Below are 21407 nucleotides of genomic sequence, written 5' to 3'. Positions count from 1 at the left end.
TTTCCTAGAAGGCATTTATTTCACAGTTGACAATTATTTTAAGGCATTTATATGAGGTATTTTGAGTAGTAAAATTCATTTAAGGTTGAAATAAATCCCTGTTTTCTATTAAGTTTATCAATGAAGAGCCAACCACCTTCTACACTTTCAGTGACAAGGGTCTGTTCAGCTTAAAAACAAAAGCCTCTGCAGACAAAGAACACTGAGCCACACAGCCTGTCCTGCCCAAATCTCCTGCACATAACTGAATGGGCTCTTTTTATCCCCCTGCAGCAGCACTGAGGATTAAACCCAAAGCCTACCACATGCTAGGTGACTGCTCTAGGGCTGAGCAGCTGGGTCTCACTAAACTGTCTGGGCTGGTCTTTATCCTCCTGCCTCAGCCTCCTGAGTAGCTAGGATTACAGGTGTCTATGACCACGTGGGACTGAATCAGGTCTTGATATTCCAGGGACCTCCTGGACCACTGTGCAGGAACTGGGCAGAATGACTAGAGTTCAATCGCACCCTCGTTTCTCTGTAGCCAGGTAAAGGCTCTCCCTTCTCTACGGGACATTCATTCTATAAACCGTTATGGGAATTTTAACTGGCCTTTGCCACACTCTAGCCTGGCTCCTCTGAGGCTCCCTGACCTGGCCGTGACCGTGGCCTTCAAGAACTACAGCTTCTAGCGCAGAGGAGTCCTGCACTTCCTGTCTCCTACCAGCACAGGGAACCCAGCCCCACAAGCAAGAGCCTGCCCTTGAGAGCTCACAGCTGGCCACCGAAAAGAATCCACTCCTTCTCCCTTTAGTCACGGCTGCCACACAAACCAGAAGTGAGCCCCATGCCCTTCCCAGTGTGGCCCTTACCCAGCCCATCTGCTGTCAGAGCCACTTCTCACTAGGTTCCGGCTTGGTTTGTCTTTGACACCTTTTAGACTGTGAATTCCTTTAAAGTCTTTGTTCTGTGCCATGTGCGGAAGGTGCTGAGAACCCAAGCTCCAGGCATAGTGCGCTGCAACAGGACTCTACAGAGAGCCTGGCCCCAGACTTTTGAGTCTCCCCAAAAGCAATGACACTTCTTCCATTTCCCACCCGCCAGGGTTCCTACCTGGCCTGCTCCCTGTGCTTCTCTCCTGAGCATGAGCTATAGGCAGTAGCATCTGGAAGCACTCCCCCATGCGTCACAGACCCCTGGGGGCAGCGGCCAGGGTCCCAGGCCTCACCTCATCCCCTCTGATCTGCAACGGCCTCTTCACCACCTCCTTCACCAGGTGCAGCACCGTGCCGGTCTGCAGGGTGCTGAGTGCACACAGCAGGTCAACAAGGGTGAGCTGGGTCGTGCTCGCCAGCGGGACGATCTGCAAGGCAGAAAGCATCCCCTGAAAGCTTACAGGGCAAAAAGAAAAAGAAAACAACATGCAAAAGGATTGGACAGGTCCCCAGAGAAAGGAATTTGCTTGGATCCTTTAAACAAACATTTCCCGTGTACTGGATGAAGACCCTGTGAGTGGGCGCAGTGTGAACCCACTGCACACACTCAGTGTGAGCCAGGAGGCAGGGCATGGTGGGTGATGGCAGTCACACTGCTGTCCGCACTGAGAAAGTGTCCCTTAACTCGGAGGGAGCAGGCTGGCACAGAAATGAGACCAAAACCAAAAGGGCAGGAGGAAGACCAGGCAAATCTGGTCTATGCAAGCTGGCCTTGGCAGGGCATGGGGGGTCTGCCCTGGCAGAGCTCTGCATAAGGCAGTCAGGAGCACTTGAGGGAGGCCGAGCAGGGAGGGGCCTCACAGGGCTTGGAGGGTGGCCTGGCGCCTGACTCTTGCTCTTCCCTGAGACAGAGCCTGGACAGCCACAGAGGGCAGTGCTCGGGAGCCCCAGGTGGCTCTGCAGAGAAAGCAGCCCTTGTGATGACAGGGGTTGTGATGACAGTAGGCAGGCACACAGGGGAGAGGCTGCAAGCGAAGTTCTCTTTGGGCACAGGGATATGATGATCTTACTGCCTTCACCAGCACAGACGAGTGACATTTTTATACATTTAGAAAGTGATCAGATGCGACTACATTTGATCTACACCTCTGCAGGCCTGTTAGATAAAAAAGGGCAAATGAAAGTATTGCTGTACCCTCGTTACAGAAAATCAAGAGGGCAGAAGGCAGACGTGGGCCGCTTCCTCCCACACCTCCACAGCCCTAGCAGCTGTGTCCACACATGAATTGAAATGGGGATGCGGGGCCAGCTTTGAGTCTGGGACCCCCGAGTGTCTCTGTCGGAGTGTGTTCACCCCCTCGCCTTTGGCTTTACCTTTGTCTTACTGTGACGCGGGGCTTTCTTTCTGTTCCACACCACTGCAACTGCAGCTGTCAGCTGAACTCCAAGATGGGCTGTCAAGGGGTTTAAGAAATCTAGAATTCTTTGTCTTATGGTCTAGAAAACAGAAGAGATATATACATTACAGAGTAAAGTTGAGGCTTGCATGTAATAGAGGGTACTTAGCCACCACCGACTCAAAGTGCTGCCGTGCTAGGGTCCTGCTGTCCCGGCTGGGTGGAGCCCGGAAGAGAGGGACTGGCTGTGTGACAGCCCTGGGTACAAGTGCATGGCCCACAGAGCTGACTGGGGTGGCTCAGGAGATGGTAAGTGCCTCCCCGAGTGGCTGTGGGCAGAGCAGGACCTTATTTCCAGTATTTAGTGGTGCTGGAGACTGAACCAGGGCCTTGCGTACGCCAGGCAAGCTCTTGAGCACAGAGCACATCCCTAGCCCAGGCAGGGTCTGGAAGGAGCAGTACACGGCTTCCTGGGGACAGTGGGGGACAGGAGCCAGGCAGTGCAGCCACTCTCCTTCCACCTGGAAATCCCACGACCTCAGTTGGGGTCCGCCAGGCAAGCGCACAGGTTGAGCAGAAAAGCAGATTTGCATGGGAGGGGAGGAAGTGTAAAAAGAATGGAGATGGACATGGACCAATTCCCCATAATGAAAGTGATCATTATGTATTGCAAACATAGGTAATAAAAATATAAGTTTGAAAGAAAAAAAGGAGAGCTGATTTTCAACTTCTAGAAACAAGCACCATTTAACTAACTGTATTATTTGAACAATTAAAAAAAATTTTGTTGTTGTTCTTCTAGTAGGGTCTCACTACGTAGTTCAGGCGGGCCTCGAACTCATTATGTAGTCCGGGCTGGCCTTGATCTTTCAGTGATCCTCCTGCCTCAGCCTCCTATGTGCTAGAATTACAGGCGTGTGCCACCATGCCTGGCTCATGGAACACATTTGTTCGATTACTTGTGTAAACACTCATATTTATTTTGGGGAGACCACAGAAGACAGCAAATGATGAGCCTGAGGAAGGCCCCTCTCACCTTGGTGGTTTTAAAGTAGACAGAAGAGGACCCTTTGGTGGCCCCCAGGAGGTCCGTGGGCCTTTTCTGTGTCTCCTCCTTTCTCAGCATGTTCCAGAGAAGGGCCATGGTGTTAACGATGCGCGGCAGCTCTTCTAAAATGGCATTCCTGGCATTGCGCAGGCTGGCGGGGTCGCTCACCGCCGCTGTCTGAGAGTTAAAACAGGACGTATGAGTGCGGCCTTGGTGACCGTGTCCTTCCACAGGGGCAGCGGCGCTGGGGGGACCTGGTGGGGGCGCTGTTGCCAGGGACAGCAAGCCGCACGGTGGCTGGCAGCAACAGGCTTCCCTGTGCACGTCAACCTGTGGCTTTAGGAAGAGCCAGCCAGGGGCCATGGCTCCACCCTGCCAAGTCACAAACTCTCCAATCATTCAGCCGAAGCTTTTGATACGTCCTGAGATTTGATCCCAGACAGGTTAGGACAACTAACAACTACCGTGTCCTCCACCTCAGATTTCACAAACACCTTGACAGCAAGTAAAAAATACGTTACATAAAAGGCAAATGTAAGTCCAAAGTCAAACAGGCGGCTTTCCATTACAGGCAAAGGTGCAAGGAGCCCATCTCTGGGAACAAGGCCAAAATCACAAGTGCATCACTCACACGTACATTTGCACATAGACACAGTTGCATAATACATGCACACACGTTTGCATACATATTTTCATCATCTAAATACATTTATGTATGCATTGTCGTCCCTTGCATATATTTGCATGCATATCTGCATCACTTACTTATCTAAAACAATCACAGCCCAACAAACACCAAATAGCATACAAAAACTGTCTCAAATTTGCAGGAAAAAAACATACCTTCTTGTTTTGGTTTGGGTGTTCCAAAAGACAAAAATGACTAATTGTTGTTAGACCTTCCAAAAGAGTGAGTGGATAATCTGGTGAAATGTTTTCCTTCTTGGAGGTTGTGCTTTGGTGAAGAAATGAGAAAACTGGTTTTGAGAATTTTTAAGGATGAGGCTGGAAGACTTTTTAATCCTACATATAAACACAGATGCCAGAGATATCACTATGTTAACTGAACAGGGTTCCAGTAAAACACCATCATAAGCATGACAGGCATCTGGAGCCAGTTGGTGGGGCACACCTGCAACCCCAGGACTTGGGAGGCTGAGGCAGAGGATCATGAGTTCAAGGTCAGCCTGGACTCCAGAGTCTCCATAGTGAGACTCTGTCTCCAAAAACCCAGGGCCATCTTTGGTATTATTCTACAGTCAACATTCATAGTCACTTTGGAAAGATTAAGATGGTTTAGAGTTTCTGTGAAGGTGATTCATGTTTTCCACTTCTGTTTTGCAAAAATCAGAGTAACTAACTTGCCCAGCAACACTGAGCTAGCTTGGGTACCTGTGTGAAATTAAAGGTCTGAACTTTTATTCCTTCCCTACCTCTCTCCACAACACTAAACAGGCTTCTGATTGGGTTGAACTGCCCTCCAAATAGCATCCACAGCAAAATGGCCATTCATCCCAAAACTGTCACTAAAGCAGTAAGATGCTTCAAAAAAGCCTGGCGCGGTGACATACACCTGCAATCCCTGAACTCAAGAGGCTGAGGCGGGAGGATCACTGCCAGTTCAAGGGCATCCCGGGTTGCATAGTGAATTCATGGCCAGCCCAGACTACAGAGCAAGACCCTACCTCAAAACAAAACAAAACAAAAGGTGTCTCCCAGGGTTCAACCTACCTGATGGAGAGCTTCACAGACTCACTTTCATTTAGCTTGACCAACTCATCCAGGTTTTTGCAAATCTGGACAATGAAGGGTGTCACCGTCCAGCCCAGGGACTTCCCAAAGTATGGCAGGGACTGCGTGACCAGGCTCACCCAGGCCGGGTGCATGCCGTAGCCATAGGTAGGCTGCAGGCCCCGTACCACCGCCGAGACCAGCAGGCCCTGGGAGGTGAGAGGGTGGGGCTGCACATACTGTACGGCCCCGATGGCCTGCTGGAAGTTCAGCGCCTTCTGCCACTCCCGACACAGGGCCGGCTGACTCTCAGCCTCCTCCTGGCCCTGGCCCAGGTGGTGCTCTAAGATGATGAGCGCCTGCAGGAGCTTGAGCAGTTCGATCTGCAGTGGGTGCTCACTCCAGATCTGTCCCTGGCCCAGGCTGATGAGGCTCTCCTCGAAGAGGCTGTCCTCTGCCAGGGCCCCGCCCTGATTGCTGGTGGCCAGGCCGTAGCGCTTCTGGCTGGTGTACATGGACGCTGACAGTGACAGCAGCACGAACTCCTGGACCCTGCACCTCTGCAGCAGGCTGTGGATGAACTCCATGTTCTTCCCCTCCGAGGACTTGGCCACTGACACAAGCTGCATCACGATGCGGATCAGCACTTCCACGCTCTTGACCTGCACGTCTCGGTTGCCCAGGATGTCCCGGTGGGAGACCTTCAGGTAGCAAGGGTAGTAGGAGCGCAGGAAGCTTAGGCAGAGGTAGGTGAGGAGCTCGATGAGCAGCGAGTGGGGGCACACGCTGGGCGCCTGGGTCTGCAGCTTCCCGTAGAAACTCTGGCCGACCAGAGCCTCCTGGTGGCGTGTGAGGAGGTTGGAGATGAGGTTGAGGTGTGCGGTGGAGCTGGTGTCCATGCTAGTCCTGGACACGGCCTCAATGAACTCCTTGGGGTTGGTTTTGAGCACGGCCTCCAGCACGGAGAAGGCGTACAGCACGCGGCGGGCGTCGTAGGGCTGCAGGTAGAGCAGGATGTGTTTAAACAAGGCCTCAAGTGTCTCCTGCCTTTCTTTCTGCTGCTTCCGTAGCCGCGATGTGCTCAGGGCCTGGAGCTCCAAGTCTGCCTCCTCATCGCTGGACAGTGACTCTGAAGCCTGCGTTTTGTCCGAGTCCACACGCACCAGGCTCAGTCTGGCACCGGGGCTGAAGCTTTCGGGCTGGAAGGCTGGCAGCAAGGCCGAGCGCTTGGGGTGCACCCTGCCCCCCATAGGGATGGGTGCGCAACAGTTGTCCTCGAGGCTCAGCTCCTGCGGGTCGTGGGATGGGGAGGAGAAGCTCGACGTGTTCTCACTGTCCGTGTGGCCAGAGCTTGTGTCTGCAGACTCGGTGTGCTCGCTGCTGTCTGGGGCGCCGGGGCCCACCCCGTCTGGGAGGCCCACGCAGTAGGGCAGGTCCTCCCCACTCAGCTCGCTGTGCGGCGGGCTCTTCTCCGGTTCCTGCTCCACTTCGGCCCAGATGGCTTCCCGATCCACTGTGGTGAACTGGCTCAGGGGCAGGTGCTCTTCAGAGCCACCTTCCGCAAGCTCAGATGCCCCGCCTGCCTCTTTGAAGGAAGGTTTCTTCCTGTGAAACCAACGATGCAAGTCCTCTGGAAACCACAAGACGACAGACTTTAGAGCAGAAGGGTTAGTGCCGCGTGCTCACTCCAGGGCGATGCTGTCTTAAAGCCGACAGAAAGATCAGTGTTAACAGCAGCGCCACATGAAACCACCCCACCAGAGCCCGATTATATTACGGAGTAGAGCTGGGCCAGGGAAAGTGAACAAGTCTGCTAGCATGCTCAAGGGCTGTATAATTTAGTCAGGGTATTATGGAACATTTAAGTTATCACTACTTTTGTGGGGAAGGCAATATGAAGAAATATGTATGATTCTGTCCCAGGAATGCCCTTCCTAGAAATGTCTCTGGCAGGAATGCCAACAGAAGTTTCAAACCAAAGACAGAGGCAGCCACTGAAATATGACGTGTGGACAAACTGAAAAGCGGACTGAAGACCTGCAGAGGTGAGAGTGGAACAGGCCAAGTACGTGTGTGATAGTACATGTGTGTGACATTCAAGAACATGTGTGTTTGGGGGTGTGAAAATGCTTTTCTGGGTACTCATGCAAGCAATGTGCAGGACACAGGGACATAAGGTCTGCCCAGCTGTGGCCTCTTAGGGAGGGACTATTATACAGCTGTGAAGAAGGCTGGCAGAGTAACCGCCACACCGCCCGCGCCCCAAGCTCTAGCAACTTCCATTACAGGGACTGCCATGTATACCTCCATCTTATTCCAATTTTAAAAATAAGCACATTAGCACTTCTGTAATCAGCCCATACACAGTACTTTGAAATATTCGAAGAGACACAAAAGCCAGAAGTCTTTGATACTGCCAGACATTTTAACAGGCAGCTTTCAACAAATCTATGCCAGGAACGGTAAGCAAGTTCAGGAAAGGAGGAGGAATGAGATATTAGAAATTCATGAGCATCTTCAAGCGCACAGTAATATTTTACAGAAATTACTGCAAGATTCAGGAAGCAGGGTGGGAAGAGGTGGTAGGCACCTAGTTTCCTCCAGGGGAAGAAAATGGCAGAGCAAATGTGGTCTCTCAGATCAGGAGGCAGCAGACGGCTCCAGTGGCTGTCGGAGATGGGCAGAGAGGCTGGCGAGGCAGCGCGTTCCCAAGGAACCATGGAGTGCAAATGTTCCTCTTAAAAAGCAGACAAATACGAAGACATGGAGCCTCCAAGAATGGCAGCCCAACTTTAGAAGGGGCTTGGCTTATGCTTCCTTACGCTTTCCTTGGTTAGAATGTGGAATAATTCCGCGTCTCCTCTTTCCCTCCCGAAGGAAAACCAGAGGCTTCAGGGGCAGGCAAGGGCCCTGGGAAGAGAAGAGGCCACTGCCTCCCCCCTCTGCCTCTGCTCACCCGCGTGTGCGTGCGTGCATGTGTGTGCGTGTGCATGTGTGCGTGTGTGCGTGTGTTGCATCTGAGGCAGCACAGAGACTATCTTTACAGCCTGGTGAGCTGAGCAAACTGACTCAAAGCTTGTGAACAAGCCCTCCGAAAAATGGAGAAGTATACAATGCAAGCACTGGGGAAGGTGTGAACACAAGCTCTTTTCAGCAGCTGCATCTGTGAGAGACCCTGCAGACAGGCGAGTGCAGCATCTCATCTCAAGCGTGGAGAGGTGGACAGGGGTAGATCAAAGGCAGGACTACCTTGGGCTCTCCCAGGTCCTTACACAGTCACTGACTGTCACATTCAGATCTGAACTAAGCTCAACAGCTATGCCTCTTGGAATGCACTGCCAATCCTCTTACCTGCTCTATACCATCCGAAACCTGGGGACAGATCCCTCATCCTATGTGGTACCCTGAGACAGAATGGATAAATATACTGATTTGTGACTTTCTTTGAAAATAAAATTCATGCAATCTTTTCCATGTTGGAACATGTCAGTCACAGCAATCTGAGTCTGTGTTCCTACTCCATGGTCATAATTGGCTCAGAATAAGCTGTTTTCCTATTGCCTTTAAAGCAGGGCAGTTATTTTACATTGACAAAGGTCATGTTAGTTCACAAACTGCAGTGGTCATCAACTGTCAAAGTTTAGGGAACCAAACAAAAGTTTAAGGGAGTGGTCAGGTTTATTTCATTTTTCTTTATTTTCCTTACTTCTACTTATATTCTTTTCGATATGTGTTCAAGATGCCTCTGAAGTTCAGTGAACTGAGAGGTTTATTTCTTCTGCCTTTTTGGTTATCTGATCAATAGGATTTTATAGTTGCAAAGAACTTTAGAGAGCAGATAGAAGATGTTTTCAAAGATTCATAAAGGTTTTTTTTGAGACAGGGTCTCGCCACGTAGTTCAGGCTGGCCTTGAACTCACTATGTAGCCCAGGCTGGCCTCAAACTTTTGGTAATCCTCCTGCCTCAGCCTCCTGCGTGCTGGGATTATAGGCATGCGCCACCACACCTGGCTAAATGAACAGTTTTTAAAGATAAAATACAGCTGACCAGATTACATGCAAATTTTGAATACTTTCAGTCACTCAGTGCCTACATCATCACATCCCTAGTGGGCAGTGGTGCTGGGCGGAAGTGACACCTGGCAAAGCCACACTTCAAGGGCAGCTGGACAGCCATACTCTTCTCTAAGCAGGGCAGGTGTCAGCTCTGGAAACCTCCGCGGAGAGGCCCTGCTGTTCTCTTTTCTCACCCTATGTCATGGTTTAGATCTCAAGTGTCCCCCGAAAGTCTCATGTGTTCCGAGGTGGGTTTCTGGAAGGTGACTGGATCACGGGGTGCTGGAGATTAATGAATTCACAGCTGAATGTGCTGCCAGGAGGTGGGGCCTAGTGGGAGGTGGTCACTGGGGTGTGACCTGAGGGTGTGTTCTTAACCCCAGCTCTGTCCTGCTCTCTGCTTCCTGGCTGCCATGAGGTGAGCGGTTTTCCTCCACAAGGCCCTTCCACCATCCCTTCTGCTTTGGAGCCAGTGGACTGTGAACTGAGCACTTTGAAAGCATGAGTGAAGATAAATCTCTCCCTTTTTAAGCTGAGGTATTGGGGCTCTTGTCCTAGTGATGCAAATGTATTTTGGAACACTTGAATTGTTTTCTCTGATGAGAATCAAGAATCCCTATTTTGACTGGAATATGGGCTACTTATTCATATACTATTTGTTTTTTTTTTTGGTAAGAGGGAATCGAACTCAGGACCTTGTGCTTGCGAGACAGGAGGCGGCACCACTCACATACTAATTTTTAAATGGACTACTCATATGTATTTATGAGGTGCAATGTGCTGTTTGATATGTGTACATTGTGGAATGATTAAAGGAAGCTACTGGGCCGGGGATTTAGCTCAGTAGTTCCGCCGCCTGCCTCACAAGCGCAAGATCCCAAGTTCGATCCCTGGTACCAAAAAAAAAGGAAGCTACCATATCTCACCTATCATTTTTTTGGTGTGTGTGGTAAGAATATTTCACATCTACTCCTGCCAGCTGGGAGTAGTGGTGCACACCTATAATCTAAGCATTTGGGAGGCTGAGGGAGGAGGATCACTGTGAGTCTGAGGCCAGCCTGGGCTACACAGCAAGAATTTGACTCAAAAAACCCAAAAACAAACAAACTCCCAAAAAGTGTTATCAAATAAACTCCCACTGAAGTGGAGAACAGAATGGTAGGTAGTAGAGGCTGGGTGTGAGAGACAAAGGGCAAGAAAAGACGCCAGGAAAAGGGTATAAAGATCCATTCAGACAGCTGAGAGACGTTTTCAGTGATCCACTGTATGGTGCAGTGACGACAGCTCATAATACTGTACTATGCATAACAAAATTTTCTTTTTCATAAACATAATCTGGTTTTGCAGTGAAAACAGCAGACACACTAATGGGTAGCTCTAAGCAGTAGTCCTGGTGGGCCTTACATACGTAAAGTCCCTGAGAGTCACAAGATTATTTTCACACTGCTTGAACCTGGCAAAACTGCTGGGTGGGTCTGTTCCCTGAACGTGCACCAGGCCCCCGGCTGCTCACCGGCCGAGTTCTCCTGCTTCAGGCAGTGGATGGACGTCCGCTGGGTCTTGGGCTGCAGCAGCAGCAGGAGCACAGGTTCCAGGATGCGCGCCACATCCCCCAGGGAGAGCGCGCGCACCAGCCAGCCCTGGGCCGCCGTGCTGATGGCGCCATCCGTGCAGGCCAGGCTGTCGAGCACGACGAACAGGGATCTGTGGGCCGGAGGACACCACTGAGCTGCACTCGGCTGCCCCGAGTGCTGGGCACGGTGGCAGATGATGGGCACAGGTGGCACAGGGCACAGCCCCTGGGGGCCTCCCCAAGCTGGACAGGGGGTTGAGTCCTTAGCTTTGGTTTCACATTAGAATCATGTAGGGAACCTTTCAAACCCCGATGCCCAGGCTTCAATCCAAATTGGCTACGATGGACTCAGGGTGGATTGGGGGCATCAGAACCTGCTGGCATCTCTGAAAGGTGGGTGCCTGGCCTCACTGCCAGCCTCAGAGACACGGTGGGGCACATGGAAAGCGGAGCAGGATGAACCTGCCACAGAGCTCACATCTTAGGGGTGTAGCCGTGACTCAGTGCCTGTGTAGATACAGTGTAACGGCACCACTGAGCTCTGGACCGCCTGCACCCCCCAGAAAGTCCTCTTGTCGGGGCAAGTGGGAAAAGCTGCAGGCTCAGCCTCCCTCCCTCCCTCCCGGCCAAACTCTGAAAACCCCTAACATACACGCACACGCTTCCAGCTAAGGACCTGGTGCTGCATGCTGTGCAATGTGCAGGGCTCGTGCCCCGCGTGCAGGGCTCCAGTCTGTCTCCTGTCACTCCACCCCCAGCCACACGCCAGCCAGATGCCCGTGCGAAGGGTGAACTACCACGGAAAGCCACCTCACCTGTCAAAGGAGCGACTGTGGGATGTCACTCGGCTGCCTTGGATCTCTCTGGTCAGGTGCCAGATTACAGAAAATCGAAAGAGAGCTTCCAATCGTGTGCCCTGAAAGAGGAGAGAAGTGAGGGTGAGGAGCTCAGCTTCAAAAGCGACAGTTTCCAGATGCACAAAGCCACTGAAACAACCAAGGGGCACTCTCGGTACAGCTGCGGGCACCTCGTGGAGATGCCGTCGTCCCGAGTGGGGCTTGGCCGAGGGTGAGACGCGCTGGCCTCCTCGCACTTCGCTCGCTCTCTTTCGTAGCTTAGTGCCGTGCACACATGCAACCCGGCCTGAGCTGGTGTCCAGGGTCACACATGTGGCTGTAGTCTGAGTGCGGCACAGGGTGTGGCTTCCTGTGCCCTCTCCGGTGGCAGGCCCACAGCCCCTGAAAAGCAGGGATGCACCCCACCTCTCAGTAATCCTCAAAGGGTCAATGAATTCTTGGTGATGACCTGTTTGCCGACAGCTGCAGATTTCCCTGGTAAGCCTTACTACATGCACAGTGGGGTTTTGTTTTTTTTGGTTTTTTTTTTTTTGGTACTGGGGATCGAACTTGGGTCCTTGCTCTTGCAAGGCAGGCGGCAGAACCACTGAGCTAAATCCCCAGCCCTACACAGCGCATTTTGAGGGCTCTGCAGGGTAGGGCTTCAGCTGCTGAGATCTTCCAGGCCTGCAGTTCTGGAGGAACCCTGCCTGGGTGCTCCACGCCTGCTTCGGCTCCAGTGGTGGGGACAGAGCGCATGGCAGAGGGCTCACCTTGTCAGGGTCCAGCAGTGCATGGCAGATGATGTCCTCACAGATGCTGGCTGTTGGAGCCAGGCAGTGCAGCCGGTAGAACAGCTCCACACAGGCGATGTGGTGTTCCCGGGTCTCCTTGTTCAGCTGATTCCACAGCACTCGTGCCACCCTCTGGCGGGAGGAAGAGGCAACAGAGGCTGCATGGATCCAGCCACGCCTGCTCTGCCCTCCTCAGCCTTCCCTGTCTTGTACCTGTGTGCTCTGTGGAGATCCTTAACACCCACAACATAACATAACGTAAGGCAAAAATTCACTAGCAGCTGCCTGTGCAGCGGGCTGCATTCCTGGTTCAATTCAGAGCTTTCTGACCAGCTAAGAAGGCCACGGCACTCGCTGAGACTTTAACACTACTTTCAGGAAGGGAATTCACCAGGCGACTGGAGATCTCTCTCAACAAGCACACACCAAGCCTCAGCCTGCTGGCACTGGGGTGTTCCCAGCTGCGCCCGCCAGGGAGTTGGTGGGTTTGCGGTGGTCTCAGCCAGGGCCCACTCGGTGGTTAAACACTCAGCACTGCACCCCCCAGGGCCTGCTCCAACCAGTGCCACGCAGATGGGTACACATGGCTCACCAGTGTGGACCCCACAGACACGACCCCTTGCGCCTGCCTTGCTTCCCCACACCCAAATCACACCCCGCACCAAGCAGCGCATCTCCATCTCCCCAGCCGAGTGTGGCTCCTTAAACATACAGGGGCTGCAGGGGCTGCAGCCTCCACACACGCTGGGGAGCCTGAAGTCACCTTGGTTCCCCTTCAGGGCGGGAAGTATCTCAGCATTCCCTGAGATTAAGAAGGGAGCTAGTATTTCATAGACTATAGTAGTCCAAGCACAACTTGGACCACATAATTTTGAGGGACTGATCAACTGACTTAGAGACAAGGTCTCACTAAGTATTCTAGGCTGCCCTTGAACTCACTATGTAGCCCAAGCTGGCCTCGAGTTTGGGACAATCCTCCTGTCTCAGCCTCCTGAGCACTAGAGGCGTGTGTCCCCACACCTGGCTCTGGTTTGTCTGGTCTATTTATTCCTATTTGACCAAACTGTTCCTGGCACAGATCAAGTTAACTGCTGATGACCACAGCCCCTTCCCACTGTTATTTTTTCTCTACAGTGATCTGTAACAATCAAGTTAAATTAAACTTCTGATACCAAACCTTTCAATCAAGCAAAGGAGCCGCCTTCCTGGCAGCCTCTGTGGCAAATGCATGGGAAGAGACTCCTTCTGGAATGCTGAGAATCCGGGGGGAGCCCTGATCTGCCCCTTGTCCACTTCCCAGACGGCTCAGCTGGATGGAAACTTTCTCTCCCTCTGGGGTTGTGACCATGAGGACGGGGTGGTCTCTCCTCCCCCAGCTCCCCCACCCAGGGCTTCTGCATCTCCTGGGGTGAGGCCACAGCAGTCACCTCAGGACTGTGCTCAGCAGGGGACCCATGGGGTGCCCTGCCTCCACCGGCCCCCACGCTACAGGTCCAGAGTCCCGGCCCAGCTGCTCTGGCTGGAGTGTGCTGCAGGATGCAAGTGACATGCTGGGAGAAGCACGCTGGGAAGACAAGCCTGCTGCCCCTCCCTGCCCAGCTACTGTGCCATGAGCCCTGCAGACAGAGGGATACAAGGTGACTTGGCTCTCAGCACCCCTCGGCTTACAGTCCGAGATTACAGTCTTGGTGGGGGAAGAAGGGACCACTCCCTGCCCACACACCCTCTGTCCAGGGGGATACCTGATAGAAGTCTGTTTCCTCCGCAAGGACCTTCAGGTTCCCTGGGGTGATGGGCGGGACCGTCACCATCTGCAGCTTGCCAAAGAACGGGTTGTGCCCGGAGCTTTTGTAGCGCTTCATCTTGTCCTCGATGACCAGCGCGAGGGACTGGGAGTGGTTGATCACCTCCAACAGGGTGGAGATGGCCACATTCTGGAGGTAGCAGTCAGTCACGCAGCAGCAAATGGTCATCAGGGACTTCAGCCACAGTGGAAAACTGGGATTGCTGGCCCCTGATGGAGGCACAGGGAGGACAGAGTAAACAAAGACCAAAGAGCGGTGAGAAAGTTTCAGCCTGCAGAACCTGCAAGGGCCACTTCCCAGCACCTCGACATGGGGAGCTTATCTGGAGGTGGGGTCCTTGCAGAGGTGACCGAGGTGGGATGAGGTCATTGGGGCCCTAACCCAAGACAACTGGTGGACTTAGAGGAAACTGCCACAGGAGAGGGACAAACGAGAGATCGGGTGATCACAGAGGCACAGCCAGAAGAGCCCAGGAAGCCAGGGGCTGTGGCCGCCACCGGAGCTGTAGAGACAAGTACGGGTTCTGCCCAGCCTCAGAGTGAGCATGGCCCTGATCCCTTGACTTTAAACTGCTGTCCTCCAAACCAGGAGACTGTGCTGTGCAGGCGGCGCAGCTGTGGCACCATGTTAGAGCAGCTGTAGCAAACCAGTACATAAATCTTTAGCCCTGGGACAGTCCACTAACAGCTACTTATTACCTTCTTGGGTTTCTTGAGACAGGGTCTCGCTATGCAGTTCAGGCTGGCCTTGAACTCATTATGTAGATGAGCTGGCCTGGAACTCTCAGACTCCAACTCTCCACAATCCTCCTGCCTTAGCCTCCTGAGTGCTGGGATCACAGGCAGGTGCTCTCATGCCCGGCACTATACTAACTTTCCTGTGCTGCATCTTCTGGGCTGTGCTGGACATTCGAGGTTTAAAAACAGAGACCCGGCCCTTACCAAATGGCACGCAATGACTCATACATAATCTTGCTATGGCCCTCCAGCACCAAGACATCAAACAGAAACCATACGTGAGTTAGTATCACTTACCCAAAAGGCTTGGGAATAGAAGCGTTTGGGATGTTGGAGTTTTCTGGGTACTGGACTGCATATCTGCATAGACTTGACTGGCTGAACACCTCTCATTCAAATGCTCCAAGAGCGTGGCAGTGCTCGGGAAGTTTTGGCTCTCAGAACATTTGGACGGGGATGCAGCGCCAGTGGTCCCTTCTTGTCTGCATACCCATCGCCTCCAACAGCTAGCTGCCTAGCCAGGGGCTTGGGGCGCCCTCTCACCTGGGGGCTGGAAAAGCGTCTCACAGAGCTGCTCGGTCTCCTCCTCGGACAGGTAGACGGGGAAGGTGGCACAGTCCAGCAGCAGATGGCAGGCGGCAGCAAAGGCCTCCCTGCAGTCCTCTTTGGAGGCCCCCAGGTCAATGACCACGTGCTCGGCATCCCATCCTCCTCCCGTTTTCCTGCCAGGGTTCCTGGGCAGAGACGTCGGTGACTCCGAACTTTTTGTCTTAAACGGAGACCCGCGCACTGTGAACAGGTCTGAAAGCATCTGCTTAAACTGGGGCACAGTGATGGGCTTGGCCTCCCACGAGTTCTTCCTGCCCGAGTTGCTGGTCACCGCACTTGGCGTCCCACCCTTGTCCCTCCTCCCTGCAGGCTCCTCAGCCCTGTTTTCCTCTCCAGGCTCGGGCAGTGGCACTGCCAAAATGTTCTTGCTGGCAAAGTTGGCAATGAGCTCCTGGATGCACAGAAATGTCCTCTGCATGCTGCCCCCCTTCTTCCAGATGTCGTCTCTCTCCGAAGAAACCCGAGGGACCCGCAGGTGCTCAGACAGCTCTGGTGACGAGGCGCTGAGCCCGATCCCGCTGTCCTCAGACTTCAGAGGGGGGAACGGCATCTCCTCCTCACCAGGAACCACTGCCTTCGTTTCCAAAATGACTTCGCCATGTTCACCTTTTACTGGACTCTGCAAACAATAAAAAAATAAAAAATAAATTGTATCGCACAGCTCTTAAGATCAGCAAGCCGGGAATGTATTTCAAACCTTTTTCTCCAAACCCTGTGGCTATACGGTCCTGTACGTGAGTGATACAGCGAAGGAGGTGGTGAAGTAGGGCGGGAGGGGCTGGGCCCAAGGATGAGGGTACCATACAGGCATAAAAAGCAAGTGGGGAAAGCTAACCCAGTGACTGAGGCTGGAACAAGATGCGGATACAGGCTGAACAGCCCAATCTGAAAACTAAACACCGAAAATGCTCCAGATCCCACACATTTAAAGCACTGACACGAGGCCACAAATGGAAAAGCCCACACCTGACCTCATGTGGCCTGAGAATACTATCTAGAACTGCTCTTGGGACTCTAAAGCCCTGTTCTGACCAAATCACAATGACCAGTGTTGAGGATGCGTAAAGGTGGGTGGCTGGGGGTGGAACCGACTTGTCTGTATTTTGTATTGTGTTTTCTACAGCATGTGGCCAGTAACTATCTGGTCAATACAGTCAGCCAACTGATAGACCTCAAAAATAAATTATCTTCAGGCTATGTGTATGAGACCCATATGAAACATAAAGGAATCCCATGTTTAGACTTGTACTCCATCCCCAAGATGTATCATGTATTTGCAAATATTCTTAAGTCTGAAAAATGTCTAAAATCTGAAACACTGCTGGTGTTAAGCATTTCAGATAAGAGACACTCAACCTGACTATGCATATACATGCATACAAGGTGTGGTCAAAAAATAGTGAATATGGGCCAGGTATGGTGGTGTGCGCCTGTAATACCAGTACTTGGGAGGCTGAGGCAGGAGGATTGCAGTGAGTTCAAGGCCTGCCTGAACTACAGAATGAGACCTTGCCTCAAAAAACCAAAACAAAAACCCAACAAAACAAAACCAAAAAACCCCCTAAATAGTGAATGTTTAAATAATAAAAAAATTTTATAGTAAAAGACACATTGCCATGAATCTCCCTCAAAATGCTCCCCCTTGCTTTGAACACACTCATCCCATGGTCCTCACCACTTCCTGTAGCAGCTCTGGAGCCCTCTTTCCTGAGTGTTCTTAGCTGCACTGTCCTGGCTGCCTTGATGTCCTGAATCGATTCAAATCATTTCCCTTTCAGGGTCATTTTAATTTTCGGGAAGAGCCAGAAGTCACATGCTCCCAGATCCAGTGAATAAAGTGGCAGGGAACGCAGAGCCATGTTTTTCGCAGCTGCCTTTCTGCTGGATGGCGCTCCGCAGCAGTCACTGTATTTGTGATCACCTCATAAAGACAAAGGACTCCCTCCCACAGCTGCTTCAGAAAGTGGCAAGAATGATACTGGGTAAGTGTGTTCACAGTGAGGGGGATTAATGGCAGTGCGTCTTTTATGGCAGTAATTTTTTTTTTTTGGTACCAGGGATCAAACTTGGGACCTTGAGCTTGCTACTGTAATAATTTTTAAAAACTTTAAACATTCATTGTACACACACACACACACACACACACACACACACACACACACGGTGGCTTTCCCAAAGTGAAGCCACTTCAACCATTAATGGATCAAGCTTTTCTCTTTCCACACTGTTACTGAAGCAACATTATATTCAATCTGAAACTCCAGCATTTAGTCTGCTGTGCTCTCTAGGAAGAGTGAGAAGGCAGTCTGTGATTTCAAGCATACCGCGATTCATACTTGTAAGCTATAAATGCTTAGGCTTTTACTTCAAATTGTTTTCAGAGTTTTTCCTCATAGCTGGAACAACTAAGGAAAGAGAGAGAGAACAAACTTTGTACTTCTGTTTTTTTGGTACCAGGGATCGAACTCGGGTCCTTGTGCTTATGCAGCAGGCGGTAGAAACCACTGAGCTAAATCCCCGGCCTGTAAACTTCCGAGTGGAGGGTATGATTGTAGCCTGTAAACTGGCAGCTTATTTATCTCCAGCACACCCAGCTCCTTCCCACAGGCCTCACGGTTAGCGTCTGCAGCACCACACTGATTTCAAGGGTGACATTTTCAAATCCCCCAATAGAAAAGAAAAGAAAAGAAAAGAAAAGAAAAACAAGCCAAAGACCGGGGGATCAGACTGTCCATGGTTCTCTGCCATCAGTCTTTTCAGAAGATGGTAGGCAGCAGCTCTCATGGACTTGAGGAGCATGCGTGCCTGTCCACTGCAGCACTCTGCCCAGAACCTTCCTGTAACCAGCACCGTGTGTGAAGTGGACGAGGATGCAGACTGGAAACTGCTTTAACTAGAACAACAGAAAAGGAACTAAACACATCCACAGGGAAACATTAACACAATCCATATCATGGACTATTATCCAGAAAGTAAAAAAGAGTAAGACACCTTTATTTATGTTGCAGAAATCTCAGAAAGAAATACATGGAGACACAGAATTCAGATAAAATAATAAAATTTCTTCTCTCGAGCGGGCGGGAAACCAGTCTGGCTAGTATCTGAGCCCCCTTTGTTCAGCATTTCCCTTTTTATATCATTTTTAGCCATTATCTCATCCCTAGTGGTCTTTGATGTGTAAATACAATTCCAGTTCCTATTTACAAATCACAGACACAAGATAGGCACACATATATTGTAAATTCACCCTAGCATGGTAACTTTGTTAGGTTAATGAAGTTACCGGTTAGAGTCAGATAACCGTCACCTTAAACAAGGAGTTATGGGAAAAGCAAATCTTAAAAGAACACATTGCTCATTTTGCTTCTACAACTACCTTAATATTCAATCTATTAAGTTATCTAAAACTTTTCCGTATCATTTATACTGATATGCAAGGACGTCCCCCAAATATTATTTAAACAAACTAAAGGCACAGCAAGTCACAAAATAGTATAGGTTATAGGTTGAACTGCGCCCCTAAAACATATTAGAGCCCTAACTTCTGGTACATAGGGTCTTTGCAGAAGATTAAGATGGGGCCAGTAGGATGCGGCCAAATTCAACCAGACTTTGTCCTTATAAAAAGGGGAAACTGTGCTGGATTGGTAGTGCACCCCTGTAATCCCAGCACTCGGGAGGCTGAGGCAAGGGGATTGCTTCAAGTTTGAGGCCAGCCAGGTCTACACAGTGAGTTCAAGACCAGCTGAACTACATAGAGAGACCTAAAAAAGCCAAAAAAATCTTTAAAAACAATACAAAGGGGAAATCTGGACCCAGAGACAGACAAGCACACGGGGCAAGCACATATGACCACAAAGGCAGAGGTGGGGGCTACGTATCACGAGGCTAAGCCACAGATGGCTAGGGAGGAACCAAGCCCTCTGACACCCTGATCCTGGGCTCTGACCCCCAGAACTGTGAGGAAAGACATTTCTGCTGTGCCAGCCGCCCAGTGTGTGGCACTTCGTCAGGGGACCCTAGCAAGTCAAAAGCAGGGTGTATTCTCGCTTGTGTTTAGATAACCCAAGCCACACGCGCGCGCGTGCGCGCGCGCACACACACACACAACCCCCAGCCGGAAGTCCTGACCGTAGCTGCACGGCCTGGCCAAGACTGTGGTCACGTGGGGCCGGTGCTCTGGTCAGTAGTGAGGCTGGCGGCACGTGGGGTGTAGCTACCCAAAACCTGGTGTTCACATGTGTCACAGGCGTGTCTGATGCCTCCCCGACACCCTCTCATCAGCATCCCTGAGCCAACCCCAGCCGGCAGGCCTGAGCTGCCCAGGAAGCCTGAGCTCACCCCGACCGGCACATACCAAGCTTCCACTTGTAGGCTCCGCATCCAGGTAGGAGGGCGGCATCTGGACCTTGCTGAGCACCTTGAAACACGTCTTCAGGGCGTGCGTGAGCTCAGGCAAGCTCAAGGCCTCCATCTCCTCGGTCAGAGACTGCAGCAGGCAGCCGAGCACCTGCGGGAGGTACTGGGTCTGGACCTCTGAGTAGAGCTCCTGTGAAGACAAGCGCAGTCACTCACCTGGGCGGTCTCTACTTGGGAAGACGCTCAACCTGCTGGCTTAGACAGCTCTGGTTTTGGAACACAGGTTTCACAGTCAGAAAATAAAGTACTAGCCCTCCTCAAGTTCTGAGATAGGGTCCTGCTAAATTGCCCAGGATAGCCTCGAATTTATAATCCTCCTGCCTCAGCCTCCCAAATAGCTGGGATGATAGGAGTGTACCCCTGCACCTGGCTCTAATACTTTCTTTTGATCTTTACCCTAAGAGAAAATAGTAAAACTGCCATATTCCCATATTTAAAAAATTAATTTCCAGCCAAGTGTGGTGGTGCACACCTATAATCCCAGCACTCGGGAGGCTGAGGCAGGAGGATTGTTGCGATTTCAAAGCCAGCCTGGGCTACATAGTGAATTCAAGGCCAGCCTGAACTACATAGTGAGACCCTGTCTCAAAAAAAATTAATTTCCCAGGGCCAGGGATTTAGCTCTGCAGTTCCAGCACCTGGCTCACAAGCACAAGGTCCTGGGTTCGATCCCCAGTACAAAAAAAAAAAAAAATTAATTTCCCTCAAGAAAATAATCCAACTACACAATTTTAACTAGGAAATATGTTTAGTCACCCCTAAAAAGTTGCAGTATCAGTTTATCATCCAATTTATATAAAATGAGCTGGGTCCATTTACAATGGCCTCAAAAGTTACAGCCCCTTTTATTATTTTTTACAGTGCTGGGGATTGAACCTTGGGCCCTGCACATGCTAGGCAAGTGCTCTACCACAAAGCTATACTCCCTGCCCTCTTTCATTTGTAATGCCTTAATTAAGGGCTTATAAGTTATGAGAGTATAACTCAGTGGTAGAAAGCTTGCCTGGCATGCATGAGGCCCTGGTTCCGTCCCAGCATGACTACAAACAAAACAAAGAAAAAAAGATTGTACCAAGCTAAATTTATCTGTAGCAAAACATGCATTGAAACAGTGTTTCTTATTTAGGTAAGTCCACTTTTTGGTAAATTTAGGTTTATAAAACAGGCCAACCACACTAGTAAGTGTACAATAACAACAATTTTGGGGGGATTAGATAGATAGGGTCTTGCTATGTATCCCAGGCTGGCCTTGCGCTTGAGGTGATCCTCCTGCCTTGGCTTTGGCCTCTTGGGAGCCGGGATTATAGAAGTACGCCATCATGCCTGGCCTGAGAACACAACAGCAGCAAGCCCTGGGCCATCTCTTCCACACAGTCCCTGCATACCAAGGGGATGACATCCAGGAGGAAGGCGAGCAGAGTGCAGAGCTCCGAGACGGTGGGCAGGGGCCTGACGGGTTTCCCAGCAGGGCTGCCCTGCTTCACTGGT

General features: G+C 51.2%; 1 protein-coding gene across 10 annotated transcripts in view; it reads right to left on the bottom strand.

Moving 5' to 3' along the window:
- Dop1b (DOP1 leucine zipper like protein B) overlaps positions 1-21407 on the bottom strand; it is a 92717-nt gene that overhangs the window by 26508 nt on the left and 44802 nt on the right. For all 10 annotated transcript variants that reach the window (XR_015451492.1, XM_087211948.1, XM_087211936.1 and 7 more), the window contains 12 exons: positions 21305-21407; positions 19858-20049; positions 15435-16119; positions 14092-14363; positions 12329-12481; positions 11535-11635; positions 10660-10850; positions 5091-6720; positions 4203-4314; positions 3348-3536; positions 2289-2411; positions 1208-1342 (listed from right to left, as the gene is read on the bottom strand). Coding sequence is in view for 9 of the 10 variants with exons in the window: in XM_087211948.1 (XP_087068074.1) it covers positions 1208-1342; positions 2289-2411; positions 3348-3536; positions 4203-4314; positions 5091-6720; positions 10660-10850; positions 11535-11635; positions 12329-12481; positions 14092-14363; positions 15435-16119; positions 19858-20049; positions 21305-21407 (3886 nt within the window). In the remaining variant the exon portion in view is untranslated. The remainder of the gene's footprint in view (positions 1-1207; positions 1343-2288; positions 2412-3347; positions 3537-4202; positions 4315-5090; positions 6721-10659; positions 10851-11534; positions 11636-12328; positions 12482-14091; positions 14364-15434; positions 16120-19857; positions 20050-21304) is intronic.

This window comes from Heterocephalus glaber, unplaced genomic scaffold, assembly GCF_053883595.1.
Source record: "Heterocephalus glaber isolate CG9 unplaced genomic scaffold, H.glaber_assembly_v1.0 deba00000122, whole genome shotgun sequence".
Lineage (NCBI taxonomy): Eukaryota > Metazoa > Chordata > Mammalia > Rodentia > Bathyergidae > Heterocephalus > Heterocephalus glaber.
Note: the sequence above shows the minus strand (reverse complement) of the source record. Positions and strands in the feature narration are given on the sequence as shown.